This window comes from Heloderma suspectum, chromosome 14 (assembly GCF_057233095.1).
Source record: "Heloderma suspectum isolate Gila_16-S chromosome 14, 16-S_ref, whole genome shotgun sequence".
Taxonomy (NCBI): domain Eukaryota; kingdom Metazoa; phylum Chordata; class Lepidosauria; order Squamata; family Helodermatidae; genus Heloderma; species Heloderma suspectum.
In genome coordinates this window covers 6,535,531-6,563,363 of record NC_139471.1, presented here as the reverse complement: position 1 = coordinate 6,563,363, position 27,833 = coordinate 6,535,531, and the positions used below count along the sequence as shown (strand labels likewise).

The following is a 27,833-nucleotide window of genomic DNA, read 5'->3' as shown; positions in this document are numbered from 1 at the left end:
CCCAGGGATAGATACCATGTTAAGTCACCCTGAGCTCCTTGGAGGAAGGATGATGCAAAAATGTAATAGGTAAATCTTTTGAGCTAATAGCTGTAAATCAGAAGCTTTAAAGTCAGCCTCTTGTTCAAGAAGTTGCACAAGAAATTGTGCACGTCAAAAGAGGAAAAACAGAATGTGTGTTTGAATGGCTTACTTGAATGCTCAAGGCCTGCCTCGAAGCCACCAAAACAATGATCTAAGAGGTTTTAAACATCACTACTAAGACAGACTTCCTGCTGCTTTATTTTCTGGTGTGCTCCCAATTTATCATCTCTGTGTTTCCGTAAAACACAAGTACAGAACTGAGTTCTGTTCAAAGGACTTCACTTACATTATCTCAGTAAACCTTAGAACAGCCTTTGCCCAACTTGGTGGCCTCTAGACCAATGGGGGCTGATGGGAGTTGTAGTCCAACACAACTGGAGGACATCAGGCTGGGGAAGGCTACCTTAGAACAGCCCTGAAGAGCAGAGGTGGGCAACGTGTGGCCTGAAGGTCCCCCCTCTGGCCTTTTTAGAGTCCCCCACACCCTGGTGGCTGGGGAAAAAAGTCCCCTTTAAAAGGAAAACGGGTAGTTTAACACCAAATTTTGGGGATGGCTTAAAAATAGCCTCTTTTGTGGGGGGGGGGGGGCAGCAGAGCAAGTGGACGGGAGGTGCGCAGCCTCTGTTGGGGATCCAGGCCTGCTGTAGAGTAAGCTAGCGTTATATCCACACTGCAGATTGGAGCAGGGGGTCCCGAGGCTGAGGTAACCAGCTTGCAATGGCCGAGTAAGTTGTGGTTTGTAGCTGAGTCTCTTAAGCATCGCACTAGCAAGGCAGCAGACTTGAAGGCAGTGCTCGGAACTAAGCTACACAATAATGCCTTCTTTCCTCTTTTCTTTTTTTAAAGTTCCACACTTCTCATGCTTCAAGCTTACACTCCTTTCCTGTTCACTAGCCAAATAAGACAAACCTTTTCACAAGCACAATAAAGCATTTTTAAAAATTTAATCTGGCTTTCCATGGATGGGTTGAGGCACGTAAACTGCTTAACATATATGAAACAAGAACACGATTAAATTCAACTAGAACAACATTGCATTTTAATTGTTCTAATAGGTATTTTACAGGTTTACCAAATTTTGATTTTTAACACTGTTACCCACCCAAAGCACTAGGTGATTATCTCACCCCTTCCTCCAATAAGCTCAGACCAGAGCCCATGCTTCCCCTCTATCCCCAATTCCATCCTCACAACTATCCTGTGAGATAGGTTAGGCTGAGACTGGCTCAAGGTCACCTCATGAACTATTCCAAACCACGCAAGTGTAGAGATCTTAAGCTGTAATTTACCCAGCCCGTAGTCTTACACTCTAACCATTACACCAGGGGTCCCCAGCCTTTTTGGGACATTGAGCACATTTGGAATTTTCAGAGAATATCACAGGTGCTCTCACAAAATGGCTGCCGTAGGGGTGGGAATTGCGCATTCATAAAACGGTTGCCACAATGGACAATACGCAGTCAAAAAGCACTCATTTCCCAGAAGACAACTTGCCCAAGAACCTAAATCCAAGGCAGAGGTGGGGTCTGAGCTCCAAAACACAAAACCGCTCTTTGGAACCCAAATAAAAATGGCGCTGGAAGGCAGAACTTCACTTTGTAGCATGCCAGCCTCCTAATTAATTTTTTTAATCATAATAAAATATAAATCAGGAGGTGCAGAGAGCCTGGTGGGAACAAGAGATGTGTCTGTGGAAACACTAAAGACCACAGACACCCCGTTGGAGACCACAGCACTACACCACGCTAACCTGCTCCTTGGAATGGGACACGCCTAAAGTCCTTATACTTGAACCATTTTGACTTGTCTCTACTCACCTAGCCAGTAGTTTTTGTAGTTGGTGGTATCATACAGGTGGGAAGGCAACAGGATGAGTTTCCCCTTCTCAAACACTGATGAGTTATAGATATCGGGATTTTCAAAGAGGCCCAGCTCGATGACTTTGAACAAGCAAGTCAACACTTCTTGGATGTCGTAGTAGTCATCCCTGTCCACCTTCCCCAAATTCCTGGCTGTCAGAATGGCCCACCGCCGGATCTATGGGTTTCAAGGTACACCAGGAATTACTACAGAAATAAATCACGAAGTTCATTGGCCGTGTTCACACAGAACAGTAAAGCCAGCAGCAACAATCCAGCATCCCAAACTCAGATGTCATGGTAAGCTTTCTATTTCTGGTTGGTTGGCCACATGAGCTAGTGGGAGGAGCCAAGCAGGGAGTGAACAGGCCGCATGCACCAGCACACAGCTTGTTTGCAGTAAGCCAGGATTCGCCCGACATCCTGCCAGGGTGGCATCATTGTCACTGCTAAGACAATAATGCCAATTGTAACTGGGACAGAAGGCCAGCTGTTGTGAATTACCACTGTTAGTAAGTGTAAACTAAAGGTTCACATATTCCAAACCACACAAATGTAGAGATCTTAGGCTGTAATAGGGGAGATGAGAGGGGAAAGTGTGCCATATGCCCTGGTTCAGAGGTACTCTCAAGATAGGTTACCAGTATGCAGGCTATGCTGGGCTACCTGATTAACCACACATATGGAAAGCCCTCTTTAAATCAGATACCTTCTTACAGCAAGCTTAATACTTCACTCTCAGTATGGGTGATACACAATTCCAGTTCTTAAGAAACTCTCTCTCAGGCAAGATTTGTCTTTTTACTACAAAACTATCAGCATAACAGTACTAAATACAGGAGATTATGCATGCATAAATTCAAACACATGAAAACATCCAACATCATTCTAAACAAGTCTTCTAAGCAGAATCAAGTACATTTGCAGGTTCTCAATAATAATTGATATCAAACTTACCCAGTTGATTCTACGGGCAACACGGCAGGGGAAGCTGATCCTAAGAGGATAGCTCCCACTGCTGCGTGTTCTGAGTCTCATTTATATACTTTTTGGATCCTATAAAATATGTTCAAACTATTTTTACTACTATTTATGTTATTTATCTAAGAATACCAAAGATAGCATTCCTAACCCTTAAATCTTCTTACGTCTAAATAAGATTATCGAACTATTCAGCTTCTTATCAAGATTAATGACCATAACATACTTATACAAACATTTGACGTGTTACAGGTATGTTTGTGACACAAAGTATTTCCTTAATATCATCTTGTCTTGTGAGCTTGCTTTTTTTGATTACTTATCTTGTAGTATTTACGATCTGGAATAAAGTTTCTTGTTACTTATCTGATGGCCCATCTGGCTTCATTATGTAGCTAACTGTTTTATGGTACCTTCGTTAACGATTTTAAATTAATACATTAGTATAAATTTAACATCGGCAACTCCTCATATGGATCCTTTTCTCATCAGTAAAGGGTGCTAATGATCAATCTCTAATGATCTGGCACTACTGTCTCTCATCAGGCAAACTTCAGAGATGCTTATTTGAAGGCAGCATCTTCGTGACAACTTCCTCTCTTCTGATTCATCCCAAACAGTGAGCGAGAAGGGGGCACCTCTTTCCTCATATAGTGTGCTTAGTGTATTACTCCTCAGCAGCTTAGTGTTTTACTCCTCAGCAGCTGTTTGCTACAGTACATCACCGAAGATGTGTCCAGTGTGAGCCAGGATGGTGTAAGTGCAGCTTTCCCCAACATGGTGCTCTCCAGAAGGTTTCGACTACAACTCCCATCAGCCCCCAGTGCCAATGGTCAGGGAGAACAGAAGTTATAGTCAAACACATCTGGAGGGAATTGTGTTAGGGAAGGGTGGTGTAGCAATTACAGCACTGTCCTAGGATTGAAGGAACTCTCAAATCCTTATTCAGCAATAAAGCTCATTGGGATGATCCTGGGCCAGTCACTACCCCACAGGGTTGTTGTGAAGAAAAGGGTGTGTGTGGAAGAACCACATACACTATCTTGAGCTCTTTGGGGGAAAGGCAAGATTAAAAAATATGAATGTTTGAGGGGGCAGGCCACTAAAATAGACCATAGCAACATGGAAGAGCTTGGATCAGACGTTACTTTAATGTCACACGAAGGAGGGCAGGAGAACCCAAGATCTTAACCAGGTGGAAATTTCCAGTATTGATCCCTTCACCTAAAAAAGAAAAAGCTTCCTACAGAAGTATGGAGAGCAGCACCGGCATTTCTGAGTTCAGTCCTACATTTAAGCCAGGGAAAACAAAACAAAAGGAAGCTTCAAGGCAGCTCACCACTTCGTTGGGGTGTACCATGAGCAGATAGATCCCTGGATGCTTGCTAGTCACCTGATAGGAGTAGTTGATTTGCTCCATTTTACAAAGAGCCTCAACACAGAGCTCGCCTGCAATTCAAAGAGAGAACACGAAGGTCAAGCTGTTGGAACAGCCGTTATACAGAGGAAGACATACCTGTGGAAGTATCATTAACTAAGAATCATACAACAGGGATTCTGTGGAATCACTTAGTTCAGAGCATCTACGTGGCAGGTTATATCCTATAACATCGCAGGGGGAGATTTGTGGCCCTCCAGAGGTTTTGGCTTACAACTCCCAGCATCCCTCACCATTGGCTATGCAGGAAAAGATGGGTGGGAGTAGTAGGCCAAACCATCTGGAGACGCAAAAGTTGCCCACTCCTGCTGTAAAGTGTCTCTGGAGAGGCGCCTACCCAACATTTTTGTAAGAATCCCCTGAAGAGGGCATTCTGCTACTTTCTCTTGGCACTTTATCCCATCATGCAACTTCTATTATCGTCCAACTGGGCCAAGCCACAGCTTGTCCTTTCAACAGAGTTGGTGAAATACTGATGCCTTCAACAAACGCATTCTTTAAGACTTGTAATTAAACTCTGGCTGAACCTCATCCACAGCTAAAACAAAGCCTAAATATCAGTGGAGGCTGGTGGCTCTGATGTCAGAAGGGCGGTGAATCTGCTCCGGGTTTCAGTCAGAACTCTAAAGAAGCTGTCACCTTGGATAGCTCCTTTAGAGTTCTGACTGAAACCCAGAGCGGATTCACCGCCCCACTGATATCAGAGCCACCAGCCTCCCCTGCTAAGTATGTAACTGGACTCGGTATATTTCTACACCAGGGATGGGGAGCCTCTGGACTGCAGGCAACTTTTTTTTTTTTTTTTTTAACCTTAGGCAACTTTCCCTCTCTTATTTCTTTTCAGTTTTTGTTACCTGCAGCTACCCTGCGTCCTATTGCTTTCCACTGCAGAATACTCTGGGCCCACACGACATTCTGGGGAAGGGAAAGGAGGAGGATGGGCAGATGGAGGCCAGAACTCTGCTGCTTTCAGCCACCCAAGGTAAAACAGATTTTTAAGTATCTTATTTTAATCCAGAGGGCATGGACATCCTGTTCCCCAAGTAAGCCCTGGGATCCTACACCAGCGTAGGAAAAGCTATCATTCCTGAATACGGGAGGCAAGCAGGGCAGTCCTCACAGATGCCCTTGCCCACCTCCTCTCTGACTTAAAGGAAACGGGGAAACGCATCCCATCCACACGTGCACAATCCCCAGCACTGCCACAACAGCAAGCGGCACAGAGAGCGGGTTGTGGGAAGCGGGGGGGCGTAAAGAGAGATGCTGGATGCATCTGGTAGGCAGACAGTGCTGGAAGTGGGTCTCTGTCTTGCCGACCACCCAGGCAGGGGAGGGGTGCTGCCCTATCTTCACGCAGTGATGAACTGACCCTGGACCGAGACAAGATGGCACCGGATACTCACTGAGATGCTCATGAAGCAGCAGGTATGGGTACTTTAATATTTCCAGCAAAGGCATTCTGAGGTGTTTCTCAAAGTCGGGGCCTGTGTAACAGGACAATGGTGTTTCCCTGTCTTCTTCCACAAGGTACAGGTCATCATCTTTTCCACCCTCCTTCATGAATTTCTCAAATTGGGTAATAAGGCGGGTGGTTTCCAACTCCCACAGGACCTGCAATTAAAAATCATCACCATCATCACCGAACAATTGTAGAATACAGATTTCTGCATCAAGGTGAGACACCTGCTGAGAAAGCCTGCAGACTCTAATGCTCCAGAGAGCAAACTGGAATAACCAGAGAGGACCTGAGGCAGGTTAAAGGAAGCTGAAGGTTTTATTTTGAATTCACAGCACATAGTAGTGGATGTCTTAAAGCTTATGGGATATGGAGGCATAACACACAAGGAAACATATTGGATATCAAAGTCAGACAAAAGCACACTATGCATAAATGAAATTTAGAGGAGGAAATATAAGGAACAGTGGGCTTGATCCAGATTTAGGTGCGTGCAACTGGGCTGTAGGAAGTAGATTTCCCCTCCTCCCTATGGCAGCTCCTCCAGCCCCCTGAGAGAGGGTCAGCAGTCCTGCTTAATGGGGTAGGCTGTGCTGTCCTTGGGGGGAAGAGGGGGAATCCCTTCTGTGAGCTCTGCTCAGGGAAGGTGCCTCTGCCCAATGTTCGGGGATTCCCTCCTCCCCCAACACAAATCAACCCATTCAGCAGGGTCTCCTGACTGCGTAGCATTTTCAGGGGGTATCACAGCCATTTTGTGATACAATCACACTCTTCACTCATACTTGAACTCTCATTATGCCAGCTTTAAGGAAAGTAACAGCCCAATTGAGTACATCATGAGAAATGCCGGGTTGGATGAATCACAGGTTGGAATTAAGATTGCTGGGAGAATTATCAACAACCTCCGATATGCAGACGATACCACCCTAATGGCAGAAAGCGAAGAGGATCTCAAGAGCCTCTTGTTGAGGGTGAAAGAGGAGAGTGCAAAAGCTGGTTTGAAACTCAACATTAAAAAAACGAAGATCATGGCATCTGGCCCCATCACTTCCTGGCATATAGAAGGGGAAGAAATGGAAGCAGTGACAGATTTTACTTTCTTGGGCTCCAAGATCACCGCAGACGGTGACTGTAGCCATGAAATTAAAAGACGCTTGCTCCTTGGGAGGAAAGCTATGGCCAACCTAGACAGCATAGTAAGAAGCAGAGACATCACCTTGCCGACAAAGGTCCGTCTAATCAAAGCTATGGTTTTCCCAGTAGTAATGTATGGCTGTGAGAGCTGGACTATAAGGAAGGCTGAGCGCCGAAGAATTGATGCTTTCGAACTGTGGTGCTGGAGAAGACTCTTACGAGTCCCCTGGACTGCAAGGAGGTCAAATCAGTCCATCCTAAAGGAAATCAACCCTGAGTGCTCCTTGGAAGGACAGATAATGAAGCTGAAGCTCCAATATTTTGGCCACCTAATGCGAAGAGAAAACTCTCTGGAAAAGACCCTGATGCTGGGAAAGACTGAAGGCAAAAGGAGAAGGGGACGGCAGAGGATGAGATGGCTAGATAGCATCACGGATGCAATGAATATGAACTTGAGCACGCTCCGGGAGAGAGCGCAGGACAGGAAGGCCTGGCGTACTATGGTCCATGGGGTCACGAAGAGTCGGACACGACTGAACGACTGAACAACAACAACAACAGCCCAATTCCCAGGTGGCCATGGCAAGTTAGAACAAACCATCTGTAAGTCAGTCTAAATGGGGTCAGGAAGAAGTCAAAGTAATACTGAAAAGGTGGTTAAGTATGAAGTCAAAAAGGAAGGAAGGTAAGATAGCTAAGACCTTGCACACAAAAGAAGATAAACATTGTAGTAGCTACGTTGGTCCATAAGAGAAAAAAATTCAGAATGAGCAGAAATGTAGTAACTTTTGTAAAGCCCACCTAAAATCTCACAAAGTATGAGCAGGCTTCACATTCCCCAGTGGCTCTCCGGGATTTCAGGCAGAGCTTTTTCAGGAAGGTTTCAGATTTCAGGCAGAGTCATATGATATGACTGTGGTGGTCGTTTCTTAAACTGGAGATGCCAGAGACCTTCTAGGCCTCTCTACCACCCCCTTCAAGCTGTGAGAAGTTTTCAACAGGTATGGAATTGAAGGCAGGTAGAAGCGTATAGCGGCATCCAGGTGGGATCCAGTTTTCATCAAGAACTAGCCATCCTGCAGCTCAGAGAGAGACTTAGGCCCAATACAAACATAAATCTGTCCATGGTTTGCTTTTCCTAACTGTGGTTAACTGTTGTACCTTAATCCCAGGGGCAGAAAGGGAGGTTAAAAAAAAATCTATTATGCTATTATAAGAGACTGTAAAATCATGGTTAAGGCAGTTTCCCTGTCTCTCTGCTAGCAGGCCTTGGTAGTATGTGACCTTCTGGTGGCAAGCTAAACTATGATTTCAGTAAAGAGCTGGGATTGTAGCTTAGAGTTAAGGCAATAAAGCCACAGTCAGTGAAAAACCATACTTAAGCACAATATCTGCACTGGGACAAATCCATCCAAATGTTCTTTGGAGGCAGAGAGATTTGGTCTATTTTCTTTTTTAGCACAGGCTGGGGAACGTGAGTGTCACATAAAAGGAACATTTTATTTCCCATAATTTGTGAAGATCAGCAGGCCTAGGAGCTATCCAGAGAAACAACAACAACAAGTACAGGTTTCAGGATTGCAAAAGGGCCCCTCAAGGAGAGTGAGCATACAAAACCAAGGAGTACGGATGCCTTGATTTGCAATGGGGAGGATTTGGAAAATTAGGGTTTGAAATTGCAGCCCATTAAGCTAGGTCTGAATCAGTAAGAGGGACCACTGACTCAGTACCAGGATGGATAAAAATCAATGATTTTTAAACAAAAAAATCTGATTTTTAAAATTTAAATCAGATTCCAAACTTTTCTTAAAACAATTAGTAAAAAACAGCCTAGGTCAAATATATCATCATGAATACTAATTATACAACTTCTAATTATATTCTATGAATATGTTAACAGCAGTTTATGGAGATGGGAGATAACCTGATCAGTCCTATTTTGCACTGCAGGTGATGTACAGAAGTGCATGCTTGCTCGCTCTCACTCTCAAATTTATTTATTTATTTATTCATTTCATTCTATACCGCCCAATAGCCGAAGCTCTCTCTAAGCCTTGCCTTCTCTAAGTGCAAAGACAGAGAGGTCAATCAATAGAGAATTTGGAGAGATAGAGTAGATCTGAACGAGGAGGAAAGTCTGGATATAAATGCAAGGGATAGGAGAAGGGAATAGAAAGTGAAACCAACATGTACAGAAGATATTCATGCAGTTCTGACTCCTGAGGAAACTCCTGCTGCGTGTATCCTCCACCATGTATTGACCTTCTAAAGAAGCCTACATCTCTGAATTTGTATTATGTTTACATTAAATAATAATGAACTTCTACTAAAAAATGTTGATTAAACAGAATCTTCCTCACTAGTGATTTAAACTATGATTTAAATCATTAAAATTGAGTCCTTCAGAGAAGCAATTTAAATCATGATTTAAATCAATTTGATTTAAATCAATTTAACTTAAGTCAAATCAAATCAACCCTGCTCAGTACTACAACTACAACTAATTAAATAGCTTACTGAAACACAATATCCAATGCAAGGGCAGTGGATAAATAAATAATAAAAGCAACAAAAAGCATAGATACAATAAGACAGTTAGGGACCAGGTTACCTGAAAAACCATCAGCGCCTGTATGAGCCTGCCCAAGTTGAAAGATCAACACATTCAAGGCCTTGCTCTCTGGTACACCGGGGAGAGCTGTGAGATTGGAAAGTACCAGGGACAGGGCCTTTTCTACTGTGGTCCCACAACTGTGGAATACACTCCCCCAGGAAGTAAATATGGCCCCCTCTTTGCTGGCCTTTAGGAAGATTTTAAATACTTATTTATTCCATCCTGCATTTGGTTAATTTTAAGAACATAAGAAGAGCCATGCTGGATCAGACCAAGGGTCCATCTAGTTTAGCGTTCTGTTCACACAGTGGCCAAGCAGCTGTCAACCAGGACCCCCCAAGCAGGGCAGAGCGCAACATCACCCTCCCACCCATGTTCCCAGCAACTGGTGTACATAGGCTCACTACCTCTGGTACTGGAGGTAGCACATAACCATCAGGACTAGCAGCCATTGATAGCCTTTTCCTCCAGGAATTTGTCCAACCCCCTTTTAAAGCCATCCAAATTGGTGGCCATCATTACACTCAGTGGTAGCAAATTCCATAGTTTATGCACTGTGTGAAGAAGGACTTCCTTTTATCTGTCCTGAATCTCTCACCAATCAGCTTCATAGGATGACCCCAGGTTCTAGTATTGTGAGAGAGGGAGAAAAATGTCTCCCTATCCACATTCTTCACACCATGCATATTTTGTAGACCTGTATCATGTCTCCCCTTACTCTTTTTTCCAAGCTAAACAATCCCAGCTGTTGTAACCTTCTCTCACAGGGGAGTTGCTCCAGCCCCTTGATCATTTTAGTTGCCCTTTTCTGCACTTTTTCCAGCTCTACAATATCTTTTTTTTTAGGTGTGGTGACCAGAACTGGACACAGTATTCCAAATGTGGCTGCACCATAAATTTGTATAGGGGCAGTATGATATTGGCAGTTTTATTCTCAATTCCTTTTCTCATTATACCTAAGTTTGCCTAACTAGTTTAGTCCACTGTGTTTTTAATGGAGGCTTTATCTGCTGCGGCTATCACATTTGTTATTGTCATGACAACTGTTATTGTCATGATCTATGTATTGAATATTGTTCATAGTTTTTATGGTTTCATTGTTTCTTTTGTATTTTAAAGTGTGCTGCAACCTGCTTTGTGAGTGTTTTTATCCTGAAAAGTCTGTTAGAAATTGAATACTAATAATCATCATTACCAAAAAAATGTAGTCCTACTTAACTGATGTTATAGGATCCTCATACACTCCCCTCCAGCTCATCTATTTAAAAACTACATTATTATAACTCTTTCTAAGCTTCAAAGCAGTTCACAGCTATCAGTGTACACTGACATGAATGGGCCTGAGGGTCTTTGCTCTTCCATCAGCCAAGAGATATGGAAAGGAAGAGAGAGCACCTTTCCTAACTTCCTAGCCCCCAACTGTGTCTTTGTATTGCTCAGAGATGGGAATTATTTTTTTTCCACTCTTTTTGTTTACTCAGTTTTCCCAGGGGAAAAAATAGTGTCCCGTAATGCCTGTCTCATTATTTCTCGCAGTCTTGTTACAGGTTCATCAGCTGTGGGGCCACCAAACAATGCCTCCCTCATCCCCTTATCAACCAAGGTCTCACAGATGCTGATTCTCTGTACAATGAAAGCGAAAAAGAGCCACACCTTTCTATCACACTCTCCCATCATGGCTGCTCTGGGGATGCACTGATCCCAGTACCCCTCCGGGTCTGGCAAAGCAAGAGCAAGATTCAGGGAGAGACAATAATATAAGACACCTTGAGCTTCTCAAATGAAAGGCAGGACATAAATGTAATAAAATATTGATTTGTCATATTTACAATATATTTACAAGTATTCAAGTCAAAATAGTTGCCAAGTAAAACTCTGAATTTGTTTGTATATTAAATTTGAAAAACTACCCCAAGTACACTTTATTGATTCCCACCTTCACCCAAACATATATTTTATTTCAACTAGGCTTGGAAAAACATTTCATATATTTAATCCAACTTATAAAATAGTGCATACTTTAAAAAAAAAGTTTACTAAATCGAAGTCAAATATGCCAAATCACATCTTCTTCCATTAAAGGTAGCAGAAACATTTCCAGGAAGCTTCCTGGACAATTTTCCAATTCAACATTACCTGTAAATCCCATATCTATCACTGAAGGTCACAGGCCAAAGGAATTTCACCAGGTTTCCCTGTGTGAACAGAATGCTGGACTTAGATGGACCTTTGGTCTGACCCAGCATGGCTCTTCTTAGTTACTGGCTTAATTTTAGCTTGAAGCGAAAACATGCTGGTATGTTTGGTCCCGCCCCTTTTGCCTTCAGCCCCACCCCCATGGAATGTCCCCCCCCACCCCCGAGAGCTTCTCAGAAATAAAATTCGGCCCTGAGGCTGAAAGAGGTTCTGCATCCCTGCTATAAAGCTTCAGAGTGTGGTCTGGCTCTTGAGCATGCACAGCTTGTCTCATAAGCAAAGACCAAGCTACTGCAAGACTGGCTGCTCCTGCTTCCCTCCTGCATAGCACTGCTGTGGGCTATCACTCAAAAGCAAATTACCTCATGCAACAATGGCACCTCGTCCCTTGCTTTGTGGTACTCCTCCACGCACTCCTGGCAGTAACAGAGGTCATCGCTGGCCGCAGCAAATTCCTCTGGGGACAGTGCACTGGATGCAAAGCTGCTTATTAACTGGATGGCGCTCGAACCACCAGGCGTGCACCACCCACACGTACTCATTCTGTAGATAAAGGAGTAAAAAGGAAGAGAACAGAAAGGAAAGAAAAAAAAAGGTTATTTGAGGATACAGAAGTGACGGAACTATCTTGACACAAGTTCGAGACATTACCTCCAGGGGAAACTGCCATGTTAGAGCTTGATATATACAGGTCCACGCTTGTATGCGAGAACAAATGTTTACTGAAGATCCAAGAATGGTTGTGCCGAAGGACTTTTTACCACCAACACTCACAGGCACACTCATCAAGAAACCAACCCCCACCTCCATCTCTCAGCTTCCTGCCAAACACACTATGCAGACTTGCCTGTAAGAAGTTTAAACCATGATCTAGAACAGAAAAGGGGCTGAACTGAAATAAAGTTTCGCAGTGTAGTTCATTTATTTCCTAAGAATGTGTTGCAAATCTGACCACAAACCACATTAACTTACAGCTAGGTAATTTACACTGTTTTATTCTTTCAACCAGGCCTTGCGTCTATTTATCCACTGTATCCATTCTGCACACTTCCCTTTTTAAAAATATTCCATACAGCATCTTTTGTATGACAGCAGCTATGAGAGTTCGTGAGGATATGTAGGAAGAAACCAAGCACCAGACAATGTTGTAATCTCTTCCTTTTTCAAGTGTTTCTCCTGGCCCTCACAAAACCAAAGTAGCAAACAAAATTAAAAATCCATGACTGATAGACTGAAGTACGTTCTGATAGTTATTGGGAAGACTAGAGCAGTTTATTTTCATTAGGTGAGAATGAAATGCCTATGTCTGGTAGTTAGAGTGCAATATTCATATCCAAGAAATAATCAAATTGGTTCTTTGCTTACATTAAAAAGCCTCCTTTATCTCAAATGTATCTGGTAGAGGCACTGATTCGGTTTAGAGGAGGGATGCCCAACCATTTTGGGCCAGAGGACCACATTTGTGGGGCAGGCTAGGGGGTGGGGAGGCAAGGGCTGCACATATGCATCCATGCATGTGTACACATACATGCATGCACACACATACAGAAATACAATTCTTACCAATTTGGACATTTTCCCAGCAAGCAGGTGGGAAGTACTTATTCACACAGTGCATAGTTAAACTATGGAATTTGCTACCACAAGATAGTCACCAATTTGGATGGCTTTAAAAGGGGGTTAGACAAATTCCTGGAGAAGTCTATCAATGGCTGCTAGTCCTGATGACCATGTGCTACCTTCAGTGTCAGAGGCAATATGCCAATGTACACCAGTTGCTGGGGAACGTGGGCGGGAGGGTGCTGTTGCACTCATGTCCTGCTTGTGGGTTCCTGGTTGACAGCTGGTTGGCCACTGTGTGAACAGAATGCTGGACTAGATGGACCCTTAGTCTGATCCAGCAGGGCTCTTATGTTCTTAAGCATACAAATCCTAGCTCAATTCTGTGCACATCTACTCAGAGGTATGTCCCAGCGCAACAGCTTTTAAGCGTGAAAAACACAGCTCAAAATTCTATGCAGGTCTACTCAGAAGCAAGCTCCAGAGCAACACCTTTCAGGCATGCAAAGCCTAGCTCAATTCTAAAATGTAAAGCAGGGTATTTAAAATGAAAATGCCTTTAAGGGCACAATCCTATGTGTGTTTAGACAGAAAAAAGTCCTACAACTCTAGGCATTCCCCAGCCAGCCAAGGATTGCACCTTAAATCCGCCCAGAGAGCTTCGGCTATGGGGCGGTATAGAAATGCAGTAAGTATAATAACCGCTCTTATCACCAATCACTGACTGGAAAGAACAGGGTTCCACCGCTTACCGCTGAGGAACGCCTCCTCTCACTGATCTTTCTGAGGTCCTCCTTTCTACAGTTTAGAGGTTAACCGTAGAGCTAACCTGTTTATATTCATGTTGTTCTGATCTTTAGTTTTTAAATCATCCAGCTGCTACGGGTATAGATCAACGGGGTACACACAAGGTGTATGCAAGGAAGTCTACAAATAGGTTTGCTGTACATGTCCCAGCCTTTAAAGCTCATGGCAGCCAATTCATACAACCAGCTCACTGTAAACACATCACATCCAAGCAGATTAAAAAAAAAAGCCTGACCTTTAGCTCATTTTACCAAATTGGTTTCACTTTTAAAAAAACACAAACAGGAAAAGGAAGCTGTGAACAACCCACACACCAGGGAATCAGACAGACCAGCTCAACACTACAACAAGGCATCTCAGCCTGAACACCCTTAAAACCATGGTTTCAAAAAGGGTTACAATGAAAACCAGATCAGTAGAACCAGTGTAATGTAGTGGTTACCAGACTGGTGTGGACAAGAAAGTCCCTGATTCAAAATCACCTCAGTGACGAGCCTCACAAATAACCTTAGGTAAACCACTACCGTTCTCACCTCAGCCACCACCCCATTTGAATTATGGCAGCAATAATAATAATAATGGCCTACCTCACAAGATTATTATTGTAAGCATTACTGAGAGAATGTACATGAAGAATATTAAAATATGCTATACAAATGCTCAGCATTATTATTCCCTACAGTATTTACCTTTTATATGGAAAATAGTAAATGTATTCTTAAGCCTTCTACCTCAACATATCAGTATGAGTCTAAAACAATGGCTTAGTTGAGCCATCATGCCAAATCATGATCATTTGGCATGAAACCACGGTTTGTGCTTCCAAACACGTAAGCCTTGTGTTATGTGTTTGAAGAAACCCCACACACACGTCATCTTGGGACTTGGAACATGCAGAAACTGTGACTTCATCATCAAGTCAGGTCTTCTCTTTCCCATGCCCCACTCCACCCTAAGCTTGCTTTTTATAATGTTTTGCCTTACTATCTCAAAAGCATGCACATCTTTTGGCTGGCCTAATGAAGGTATTACATTAATGGGGACTGGGGAATTTTTCTTACAGTCAACAGAGCTACCGAGGGGGTGTGGGTGTGTGACTTTCTTCTCTATTTGCCTTCGGTCTGACGATGTCTTGGCTAAATCACAGCTTACTCCCGTTATTTTATGCCACCATCTTCTCTCTTCCTGTCCATTCTTTGGAATTCGCTATCTCCTGATAATCACACCTCCCCCACCTTTTAGTTTAAGCAGCATCGTAAAAAAAAAATATACATCTTCTCCCAGGCCTACATTCTGCCTCTCCTTCTCCTTACCTTATAGGCGTGCCTTTTTTTAGATTGGAAGCCTGCAGGCACGGTTTGTTCCTTTTAATGTAATAATTACAGAGTGCCTAGATTTAAGGCACTTTATAAATCATTATGTAATAACAGAGACAAACCCCAGCACTTGACTTTTGCCAAACACATCTAATACTGCAGTTGCTTTCCCTGCACGTTACCCCATAAAACCAGCATCACCACCGCAAGCAATTCTAGGGTCTTCTCAATTCCAAACTCATGCCAAAACGTTACGCTGAAGTCCCCTGCATTTCAACCGAACATGTTTCAGGAAAACGATATTACCACCACTGAAGCGATGCAACATCTGTCCCCAAGGTGCCCTCAGGGGATCACCTTCCACTATGTTGACGATGTTTGCAGTGTGCTTTCATCTTAAATCCCTCATGCATACAGAAAGTCTCCCAGAGGGAGTCTCAGGTTTCTATTCCTTGAAGGATGAAAGGGTACCAATAGATGGAAAAACAGGGAATTGATAATAATCCCGAGCAAGACCAAACTCCCATGGGAAAGGCTCGCTGACTCCAGGAAAGGAAAACTTGCCAGGATAGAAATCCCTAACATTAAGGAAAGGAAGTTGACAACAGGATTTAAGAGTTTAGAGCTGTGGGAAACTCCGCATAGGAATTCCTACCTTCCCCACAAAAAGACGGCAAAAGGCGTCACCTCCTTCCACAACCAGGACTCTGGCACTTTTAAGTCATAACACCACAACAATCTTCATCTGTTGCCACGCTGGTGGAGAGCAACTGAGAACGAAGTTTGCACTCAAGACAAGCTTTTCTGCTCGTAGCAACTAAAAATTTCACATTATGATGCATTGTTCAGGCACAACTGCATTCACGCAGTTTGTGGGAGGGGTTAGAGAGAAGAGAGTTTCTCTTCTCTCAGCGGAAACAGTAGAGTTTCTACTGTTAAACGAAACCGAAAGAGATCAAACAGCAGTTCCCATATATGAGGGTAATTGATGTCCACAAATCCCAACAGCAAGTTTCCTTCTCCTACTGCCACATTCTCCATGAACTGCAGAGAAGGCAAGGGAGGGCTATTAACTGATCAGGAAAAAAACATCCCAGACATCTTTTTGCCTTTGTTTGCCACCAGTTGCAGAAAGGTGAAGGCAAAGCTTTGTTTATGCTGGGGGGCTGGTCTCCTGTGGCTGCTGGACAGCTGGCTCACTGATTTTTTAAAATCAATTTCGTAAGGTACTCCTTTACAGATATATGTGAGAAGCATGATTTACTGGACAGGGAAGGCGGCCAAGCAAAGACAAAGCACCTGCCGCCTGTAAAAATCATAAAGAATGCTCCCACCTGCCTGCCAGACACCTTTGCTTTTTTCTTGGGCACCGTACAAGGGAGGGATAGCAGGCAGAATGCCCTAGAATGGCTTCCTAAAGCCCCGGCCACTGAGAGCACTCTGCCACTGCCTTTACAAACTGTTCCACACCTGGTTTTCTGATGTTTTCTGGAAAGGCACGCCACGGAATCAGAACGGAGGGTTGTCCCTGCACCCCAGGGCACAAGTCAGAATTATACTCTTGGTGATGAGCACAGCCACTGCCCACACCCCAGCCACCCACTCCCTCCTTTGCCCAGCGGTTCTCCCTACGTGAAAGTGGTGGCTCCCTCTTCCCTGAGGCTTAGCACATTTCTTCCTTGGCAAGCCAACATCAACGTTCAAAAAGCACTCTGCAAAAATGTCCCTGCTCCAGCTGATGTGGCAGTAGCTGAGAGTGTCAGAGCCCAGTCAAAGAGACTGCTGGTGGTTAGCATTACTGGAGGAGCAGAGGAAGCAGCTCAGAGGCAGGACGGAGCCACCTACAGTGGGAGAGGTCAGGCCCACCTCGTATTCGTGCGTTTGAAAGAATGAGCGACAAAGAGAGCCAGTGTCCCATCTTCTAGGAGTATGTGCAGGCCAGCCTTACCCAATGCAACATCCTCCAGAGGTTTTGGACTTCAACTCCCATCAGCCCCAGCCAGCACGGCCAATGACGGAGTTGATGGGAGTTGTCGTTCAAAACATCTGGAGGGTGCCAAATAGGGGAAGATTGGCATAGAGGAATGAAAGTGTGCCCTCAGTACGAGACTCTTGCAGTGTGTCTGTGAAAAATGACCCAACTCTGCCCCAGTCTTCTCATATGCACAGGGGGACTCAGTGCTGATGGTGACCACAACCAACAGCTGGCTGGAGAGTAAGCAAAGCTAAAATGTGGGGGAGGGGCTATTCATGAGCTTCACAATAATTTACAGAGTCACAGGAAATCACTCATGGACTTCCACAGATGAGAAAAGACTTTAAAGTGGCATTTCCCCAAGTTTGGAAACAACCAATGTGTTGGCCGGCCCAAACCTTGGAATCTGAAATGTCTAGAGCAGCCACGATGGACTCAGGCGGGTAACAGTTGTGGATTCAGGTCTGTGCGAGCTGCTTAGAAATTCTGCTGAATCTCAGAGACAAAGTGTGTCCTTGGCATCTGGCCTGATGTTAAGCACAAAGAACACTTCTTATGTACTAAGATGCCAAAGGAACAACAGGCATCAGTGCAGATGTTGCAATACTTGGGCTGCTTTGGAAGAAGATGCCGATGTGGTATGTGCTTATGAAGCCATGGAGAGAGAATGGAAATAGCACTGGTCAGGTCTTCCCTAGGAACATTATGGGAAGACAGGGTAGAACAACATGTCCGCCCACATGCTTCCTTATCAAATTATCTGGAAATATGATCCCATCTCTGATCAATTTAAAAAAGGCTTCAGGATCAGTGTTAGAGGAGAGTCTACACACTTTACCGCATTCCACTTTTCTCTATTGTTTTATCCTCCTTTTCTCCTCTCCCTTGCACTTTCCTTCTTTCTATTGTTCCGGGTCTGATGACGATGAAAAGATCCATGACCCACTGCACTGGATCAGTAGATATGAACTTTGCTTATCATAGCAGAACAGTCTAATCATAGTCAACTTACGGGCTGCCCAGACAGATGTGTAAGCATATAATTACTATTCAAATTGCTTTGTTAATGACATTTCAATGCCATTCTTATGATAAACCATATATTGGGGGGTTTTGGTTTGTTCATTGCTTTCTTATGAACTCCTCTCAGCAGTTATATTTTTCTAAATACTAATGTTACTGTTTCTGCCTCCTAGTTAGTAATACTCCTGAATGAAGACAATATTATTTTTAAGTACTGGTTATCAATAAACTAACTGATTCATTTCAATTAAAATCTTGAGTCTGTGGTCTTTTACACTGGTAATGCTTTACCCTCCAATCCAGTGAGTTCCAAAAGCACAAACCAAGATAAAACTGTCAAATTAACATTGGTTCCCTGACCAGGAAACAAACCTGGGAGTGGCAGTGAGAGCGGCAAATCTTAACTACTAGACTAGCGGTAGGTAAGAACGTCTGTTGCAGAAATATAACTAAATAGAGATTAGTTACTCTGTGTGTAAATGCACACAGAGGAAACAAGCAGGGAAGTTGCACAGATAAATCAAGGAGCAAGATTAGTTGGGGGAGGACAGGTGCACATTGACAAGGGGGCATCTGTTATGGTGGACAACATCTGATGAATCAGCTGCATTTGATGAAGTTGGCTCCTGCTGCAATACATCTGGTGGCCTCTAAGGTGCTACTAAGCATAAATAAAAGGAAAGAGAAACAGAATGAAGCCTCTTCGATGGGCCACTGGTACCAGGGGAGTGTTATTATGCTCATGTCCTGCTTGCCTCCCATAGGCATCTGGCGGGCCACTGTGGGAACAGAATGCTAGACTAGGTAGCCTCTGGTCTGACCGAGCACAGCTCTTTTTATTTGGGGGTGGGGGGCATGCTAACCTGCCCCCACCTTGTTTACTTGCATCCCTGCCATGAAGAACTCTGCTGCAACTGAGAGCCCCAGTCCCTCCCCCTACCAACTGCCACTGCCCAAGGCCATGAGAGGGAAAGGAAGCAGCAGGCAGGCACCCCTTAATCCGGCCTAGATAAAGCTCCAGCTGAAAGCCCCACCCTGCTATCAACTACCACTACTGAGGCCCTGGGGGAGGGAGAGGAAACAGCAGCCCTCCTGCTGTGCTGAGATCCAGCTCCATGACCTGCTGAACTCTGCAGCTAAACTGAATGCCCCAGTTTACTTTTTTTCTCCTCCCTCCCAATCCTGTTTTGTGTCAAGTCTTTTAGGGAGCAATCCTACAACACCTAGACAGAAAGGGGGGGGGGGCACAGGATACTTCAGATTCCCGGTCCAAGACAGCGCTCCAACCTCAGAGGGGGTAATCCGTGTTCAAACTGCACTGGCTGCCTTTCTGAGGCTGGGAAAGCAACTTTGGAGAAGGGGTAAAGGAGGTGTTTTGGTGGATGGGGAGGGGACTGGAGAGGTCGGGATACTAGCTCTCCAGAGGTCTCTCCAGCCTCCATCCCTCCCCCTCCAAAACAACCCAGCTGGATGGGCAAGAACACCGCTCCAGCAAAAATGTAGAATGGGAAGATGGGGAAGCAAAGATCCCCTCCTCCACACCTCCTGCTCTGCACTGGATGAAAATAAGCCTCCAAATTCAGAGGCTTACAATCATCGAGACTGGAAGTAAAAGGATCATGCCCTTAGGCTGAAAGCTTGTGGGCAGGGACTGTCTTATTCCTGATTTTTGTAAGCCACTCTGGGAGCCTTCTTGGCTGAAGAGCACTGTAAAAATGCTTTAAATAAATGAAAGAAATAAAGTGCCAGTTGCCCTGGGACTCTGGCAGCTGGGCAGATTTTTTATTGTTTTAAACCAGGGGCGCAGAACTGCACTCCTGCAGGCCTAATCCAGCCTGTAGAACCTGCTAGGGTTCATCTGGGCCAAGCCTTGTTGTCTGGAAGAGCTGCCCCCTCCAGAGCGCATCCCTCCAAACATCTGGCATGCCACAAGTCCCATCAGCCCTAGCCAGCATCACCAAGGGTGAGGAATGGGGGATGCGGGCCCAAACATCTGGCCGCCAACAGCTGGCCAACCCAGCCCCTACAATAAACTCTTTGGGAAGGGATGAAACACCCCCAACTAAGTGCAGAAGGGGGGCTCAACTCTATGGGGCACTCTCCAAGGTAACACGTCTTCACACAGCGCATAGTTAAACTATGGAATTCGCTACCACAGAATGTAGTAATGGCCGACAATTTGGATGGCTTTAAAAGTGGGGCAGACAAATTCCTGGAGGAAAAGGCTATCAAGGGCTACTAGTCCTGATGGCTATGTGCTTCCTCCAGTACCAGAGACAGTGAGTCTGTGTACACAAGTTGCTGGGGAACACGGGTGGGAGGGTGCTGTTGCACTGATGGGCCTGTGGGCTTCTCATTGGGGCATCTGGTCGGCCACTGTGTGAACCGAGTGCTGGACTAGACGGCTCCTTGATCTGATCCAGCAGGGCTCTTCTGATGTTCTTACGCTCAAGGTGGGTCAATTCGGTAGTGTCCTCCTCTGTATGCGGGGTGGAGGGGAGACTCAAAAATATAGGGTGGCACGTTTGTGTATGTGTGCGGCAAGAGTGAAACACTCCCCTGTGTCTGTGTGTTTGTGAGGTAACTCGACTATATGGGGTCACTTATATGGGGCCTCAGCTACACGGGGCCGGCTCCATGTGGGAGCCTGGGCTCCATGTGGGAGCCTCGGCTACACGGGGCCGGCTCCAGGTGGGGGCCTCGGCTCCAGGTGGGGGCCTCGGCTCCAGGTGGGGGCCTCGGCTCCAGGTGGGGGCCTCGGCTCCAGGTGGGGGCCTCGGCTCCAGGTGGGGGCCTCGGCTCCAGGTGGGGGCCTCGGCTCCAGGTGGGGGCCTCGGCTCCAGGTGGGGGCCTCGGCTCCAGGTGGGGGCCTCGGCTCCAGGTGGGGGCCTCGGCTCCAGGTGGGGGCCTCGGCTCCAGGTGGGGGCCTCGGCTCCAGGTGGGGGCCTCGGCTCCAGGTGGGGGCCTCGGCTCCAGGTGGGGGCCTCGGCTCCAGGTGGGGGCCTCGGCTCCAGGTGGGGGCCTCGGCTCCAGGTGGGGGCCTCGGCTCCAGGTGGGGGCCTCGGCTCCAGGTGGGGGCCTCGGCTCCAGGTGGGGGCCTCGGCTCCAGGTGGGGGCCTCGGCTCCAGGTGGGGGCCTCGGCTCCAGGTGGGGGCCTCGGCTACACGGGGCCGGCTCCAGGTGGGGGCCTCGGCTCCAGGTGGGGGCCTCGGCTCCAGGTGGGGGCCTCGGCTCCAGGTGGGGGCCTCGGCTCCAGGTGGGGGCCTCGGCTCCAGGTGGGGGCCTCGGCTCCAGGTGGGGGCCTCGGCTCCAGGTGGGGGCCTCGGCTCCAGGTGGGGGCCTCGGCTCCAGGTGGGGGCCTCGGCTACACGGGGCCGGCTCCATGTGCGGGCATCGACTATATGGGACCGACTGTATGGGACCGACTGTATGGGGCCTCGACAGTATGGGGAGTCTCCAATTTGAGTCAATTATATGGGGCGCTGTGTTGGGGGGAGAAAAAGGCGCAGCCGCGGCATTCCCGAGGCTGCTGAGGCGCGGTGGGGAGCGGGAGCGGGAGCGGCCCCCCCCCAGTATTCCTCTGCCCCTCTCCTCCTCCACGGCCCCCTCACCTCGTTCTCCTCCGGGCCCGCCCGCAGCCTCGGCTACTCCTCCTCCTCCGCGGCTCTCCGGCCGGGCCTCAAGCCAGGGGCCGCCGCACGCCCCGCCAGACCCCTCCGCGCCTCGCACGGGAGGGAGCTTCCGGCCCCGCCCACCCCGCGACGGAAAAGGAGCCCGCTTCGGCCGCGCCCGCTTCCCTCTCGCCCTCCCGTTCTCGCCGCTTCGGCCGCGCCTCTTTTGCGGCTCTCGCCATAGAGATAGGAAAATGTAGAACAACACACACACACACACACCCCGGCCAGCCTCAGCGGCCAATTAAGAACGCAACGACCCACCCGGTTTTTGACGCCGCCCCTTTTCCCGCGTTCATGCGTGAAGCGAAAACGCTAAGAGACGTTGAGGGGGAGGGACTTTCATTTAGGCTGCCCCCCTCCCCTCAGTTCACCTTGCGTAGATGTAAAAATGGTAGACTGACCGGACTGCTGTCTAGAGCGAGACTTCCGAGTTACATGTGATAAGAACTCTCAGTTATGTACATAGATGTAAATTTGTTGTTGTTGTTGGTCAGTCGCTCAGTCGTGTCCGACTCTTCGTGACCCCCTGGCCCAGAGCACGCCAGGCCTTCCTGTACTGCGCTCTCTCCCGGAGCGTGCTCAAGTTCATATTCATTGCATCGGTGATGCTATCTAGCCACCTCATCCTCTGCCGTCCCCTTCTCCTTTTGCCTTCAGTCTTTCCCAGCATCAGGGTCTTTTCCAGGGAGTTTTCTCTTCGCATTAGGTGGCCAAAATATTTCAGCTTCAGCTTCATTATCTGTCCCCCCAATGAGCAGTCAGGGTTGATTTCCTTTAGGATGGACTGATTTGACCTCCTTGCAGTCCAGGGGACTCGTAAGTCTTCTCCAGCACCACAGTTCGAAAGCATCAATTCTTCGGCGCTCAGCCTTCCTTATAGTCCAGCTCTCACAGCCATACGTTGCTCCTGGGAAAACCACAGCTTTGATTAGATGGACCTTTGTCGGCAAGGTGATGTCTCTGCTTCTTACTATGCTGTCTAGATTGGCCATAGCTTTCCTCCCAAGGAGCAAGCGTCTTTTAATGCCATGGCTACAGTCACCGTCTGCGGTGATCGTGGAGCCCAAGAAAGTAAAATCTGTCACTGCTTCCATTTCTTCCCCTTCTATATGCCAGGAAGTGACAGGGCCAGATGCCATGATCTTCGTTTTTTTAATGTTGAGTTTCAAACCAGCTTTTGCACTCTCCTCTTTCACCCTCAACAAGAGGCTCTTGAGATCCTCTTCGCTTTCTGCCATTAGGGTGGTATCGTCTGCATATCGGAGGTTGTTGATAATTCTCCCGGCAATCTTAATTCCGACCTCTGATTCATCCAACCCGGCATTTCTCATGATGTACTCTGCATATAAGTTAAATAAGCAGGGTGACAATATGCAGCCTTGTCGTACTCCTTTCCCAATTTTGAACTTGCGTAACTCAGTGAAGCCATAAGCTATGCCGTGCAGGGCCACCCAAGACGGACAGGTCATGGCAGGCAGTTCTGACAAAATGTGGTCCACTGGAGAAGGAAATGGCAACCCACTCCAGTATTCTTGCCAAGAAAACCCCATGGTACGTATCACAAGGCTAAAAGAGATGACGCCGGAAGATGAGCCCCTCAGGTCAGAAGGTGTCCAATATACTACTGGGGAACAGCAGAGGGTATTTCCAAGTAGCGCCAGAAAGAGTGAAGCGGCTGGGCCAAACCCGAAAGGACACTCAGCTGTGGATGTGTCTGGTGGTGAAAAGAAAATCCGATGCTGTAAAGAACAATATTGTTTAGGAACCTGGAATGTCAGATCAATGAATCAAGGTAAGCTGGAGGTGGTCAAACATGAGATGGCAAGATTGAACATCGACATCTTGGGAATCAGTGAACTAAAATGGACAGGCATGGGCGAATTTAATTCAGGTGACCATCCTATCTACTACTGTGGGCAAGAATCCCTTAGAAGAAATGGAGTAGCACTCATAGTCAACAAAAGGGTGGGAAAAGCAGTACTGGGGTACAATCTTAAAAATGATAGAATGATCTCAGTACGAATCCAAGGCAAACCATTCAACATCACAGTAATTCAAGTCTATGCCCCAACCACTGATGCCGAAGAAGCTGAGGTTGATCGGTTCTATGAAGACCTACAACACCTTCTAGAACTAACACCCAAAAAAGATGTCCTCTTCATCATAGGGGATTGGAATGCTAAAGTAGGAAGTCAAGAAATCACCGGGATAACAGGCAAGCATGGCCTTGGTGTACAAAATGAAGCAGGACAAAAGCTAATAGAGTTTTGCCAAGAGAACACGCTGATCATAGCAAACACTCTTTTCCAACAGCACAAGAGATGACTCTACACATGGACATCACCAGATGGTCAATATCGAAATCAGATTGATTATGTCCTTTGCAGCCAAAGATGGAGAAGCTCTATACAGTCAGTCAAAACAAGACCTGGAGCTGACTGTGGCTCAGATCACGAGCTTCTTGTTGCAAAATTTCGGCTGAAATTGAAGAACGTAGGGAAAACCACTAAACCGTTCAGGTATGACCTAAATCATATCCCTTATGAATATACAGTGGAAGTGAGGAATAGATTTCAGGGATTAGACCTGATAGACAGAGTGCCTGAGGAACTATGGACAGAGGTCCGTAACATTGTTCAGGAGGCAGCAATGAAATCCATCCCAAAGAAAAAGAAATGCAAGAAAGCCAAGTGGCTGTCTGATGAGGCTTTACAAGTAGCTGAGGAAAGAAGGGAAGTGAAAACCAAGGGAGAAAGGGGAAGATATATCCAACTGAATGCAGAGTTCCAGAGAATCGCAAGGAGAGACAAGAAGGCCTTCTTACATGAACAATGCAAAGAAATCGAGGAAAACAACAGAATGGGAAAGACTAGAGATCTCTTCAAGAAAATCGGAGATCTCAAGGGAACGTTTTGTGCAAAGACGGGCATGATAAAGGACAAAGAAGACAGGGACCTAACAGAAGCAGATGAGATTAAGAAGAGGTGGCAAGAATACACAGAAGAACTATACAGGAAAAATCTGAACGTCCCTGATAGCCATGATAGTGCGGTCACTGAACTTGAGCTGGACATCCTAGAGAGTGAAGTCAAGTGGGCCTTAGGAAGCATTAGTAACAACAAAGCTAGCGGAGATGACAGTCTTCCAGCTGAGCTATTTAAAATCCTAAAAGATGATGCTGTTAAAGTGCTGCATTCAATATGCCAACAAATTTGGAACACTCAACAATGGCCGCAAGACTGGAAAAGGTCAGTTTACATTCCAATTCCAAAGAAGGGCAACGCCAAAGAGTGTTCAAACTACCGCACAATTGCGCTCATTTCACATGCCAGCAAGGTGATGCTCAAAATCCTACAAGCTAGGCTTCAGCGGTATGCGAACCGAGAACTACTGGAAGTACAAGCTGGGTTTCGAAGAGGCAGAGGAACTAGAGATCAAATCGCCAACATTCGCTGCATCATGGAGAAAGCAAGAGAATTCCAGTTCACCTTGCGTAGATGTAAAAACGGTAGACTGATCAGACTGCTGTCTAGTGCGAGACTTCCGAGTTACATGTGATAAGAACTCTCAGTTATGTACATAGATGTAAATACCATAGACTAATCATACTACTATCTACAGGCAAGACTTCCGGGTTGCATGTGATAAGAACTTGCAGTACTATACAGAAGACGTCAAATCTAATCATACAAATATAGAGAGGTGGGAAATCCGAGTTATATATGATGAGAAACTTTCAATGCTCTACATAGCCTGAAAAATTGATAAGACTGATCATCCCAATATAGGGAGGAAAGTTTTCTGGGTTATGTTTTTATTGTATTTTAATGTATTGTATTAATCCATTTTAATTGTTTCTGTAAACTGCCTTGAGTGCCTGTTTTTTTGCGGGGGGGAAGGAGGGATCCAAAATAAAGAAATGCAGTTCAGTGTAAGCCAGTGCAAAATACTGCACGTAGGGACAAAAAAAATCCTAACTTCACATAGATGTTGATAGGGTCTAACCTGGCAGTGACTGACCAAGAAATAGATCTTGGGCTGGTGGTGAACAACTAGATGAAAACCTGGACCCCGTGTGCGACTGCTATGGAACAGACAAATTCTATGTTGGGGATCATTAGGAAAGGAATCGAAAATAAATCTGGCAGTATCATACTGCCCTGATGCAAATCTATAGTGTGACCACATTTGGAATACTGTGTACAGTTCTGGCCATGTAGAGGAAACTCAATGGAAGACCCATTGTTCATTGAGGAGTTAGGGTGGTGTGCTGCGATTACTCCTTCATGCCTGAATTTCCATGAGAACTGGACCCCTTTAAGGGTCTGCAAGCTCCTTGGCTTATAGTTCTTTGCTTTTCAAGATGAGTTATCTGCTCTGGATGATACAGCCTTGGAATATGGGAAGATCTATCTATGTTGGCCAACTGCTAAAGCTTATCTTCGGGCAGTAGAAGAATTCATAAACGTTGATAAGTGTAATTAATGAGGCTGTTGTTGAAAACTGTACGTAGCGAAAGGAGCTCTCAGGTGTAGAAGTCCCCCAAGGTTTTGCCCAAGCTGAACTTTGAAGCAGACCTGGACCATGGAAGGTGCCATGTGCTGGCTGGGGTCTCTCTGTTGTTATTTTGGTTAGAGTTCCCTGCAAGTGAAAGGGGAAGACTTGTATCTTGCTTAGTCAATTTTACTTCTCTGTATCACTTTTGCCTGCTCCTTCATAAAATCTTTAGCTTCTACCCATTCATGTGTTGATTGCCTCCAAATCCTCTTAAGAACCTTTGGCTCTTGGCAAGACAGGTCACCACACGTTTTTTAAAAAAAAGGATATTGTAGAGCTGGGAAAGGTGCATAAAAGGGCAACCAAAAACACAATCCTATATGTTCAGAAGTAGAACAAAGGAAGCTGCCTTCTACACAGTCAGACCCTGGGTCTATCTAGCCCAGTATTGTTGACAACGACTAGCAGCAGCGGCTCTCCAGGGTTTCAGACAGGATTCTTTCCTACCCCTACCTGGAGAAGCTGGGAATCGAACCTGGGACCTTCGGTCGCTGAGTCATGGTCCCTCCCATTGAGCTTGATGAGACTTATTCCCAGGTAAGTGTGTATAGGGTCGCAGGCCAAATTGATCAAGGGGCTGGAACAATTCTCCTATGAGGAAAAGTTGGAATATTTGGGGCTTTTTAGTTTTGAAAAAAGGTAAGGGGAGACATGCCAGACGTACCCCAAATGATGTGTGGGGAAAGCAGGTAGGGAGAGGTTTTTCTCCCTCTCATATCATACTAGAATCTATGGGGTCACCCTACAAAGCTGAATGGTGGGAGATCCAGCGCAGATGAAAGGAAGTATTTCTTCACACAGACACAGTTAAACTGTGGAATTTACAGGATGTAGTGAGAAAGCGGAAGATAGGCCTGGCGTGCATGGTCCATGGGGTCATGAAGAGTTGGACATGACTTAACGACTGAACAACAAGTGATGGCTACCAACTTGGAAAGCTTTGATATTGCTCCTGCAACCCAGTCCCAACCCAAATCCATGCAAACACACCATGCACATTCTCCTCCTTTGGTGTAGTGGTTACAGTGTTGCACAGGGAGTTGGGAGATCCAGGTTCTAGTGTCCACTGGGCCCTGAAGCTCACTGGGTGACTTTGGGCCAGTCACTGACTCTCAGCCTAACTTCCCCTCACAGGGCTGTTGTAAGGGTAAAATGGAGA

General features: G+C 46.0%; 1 protein-coding gene across 6 annotated transcripts in view; it reads right to left on the bottom strand.

The window, feature by feature from the left end:
• The window catches only part of SETX (senataxin), a 75,842-nt gene extending 53,650 nt beyond the window's left edge, over positions 1-22,192 (bottom strand). For 3 of the 6 annotated variants that reach the window (XM_084820799.1, XM_084820801.1, XM_084820803.1), the window contains exons 1-5: positions 16,101-16,298; positions 12,125-12,305; positions 5,766-5,973; positions 4,264-4,373; positions 1,902-2,121 (exon numbers count right to left, since the gene is read on the bottom strand). In XM_084820799.1, coding sequence (XP_084676925.1) covers positions 1,902-2,121; positions 4,264-4,373; positions 5,766-5,973; positions 12,125-12,304 — 718 coding nt within the window. In that variant the 5' untranslated portion in view covers position 12,305; positions 16,101-16,298. Of the gene's footprint in view, positions 1-1,901; positions 2,122-4,263; positions 4,374-5,765; positions 5,974-11,702; positions 11,738-12,124; positions 12,306-16,100; positions 16,299-22,054 lie in introns of those variants that run through there. The other 3 variants (XM_084820800.1, XM_084820802.1, XM_084820804.1) reach the window with 2 other exon arrangements.
• Positions 22,193-27,833: the final 5,641 nt, after the last annotated feature.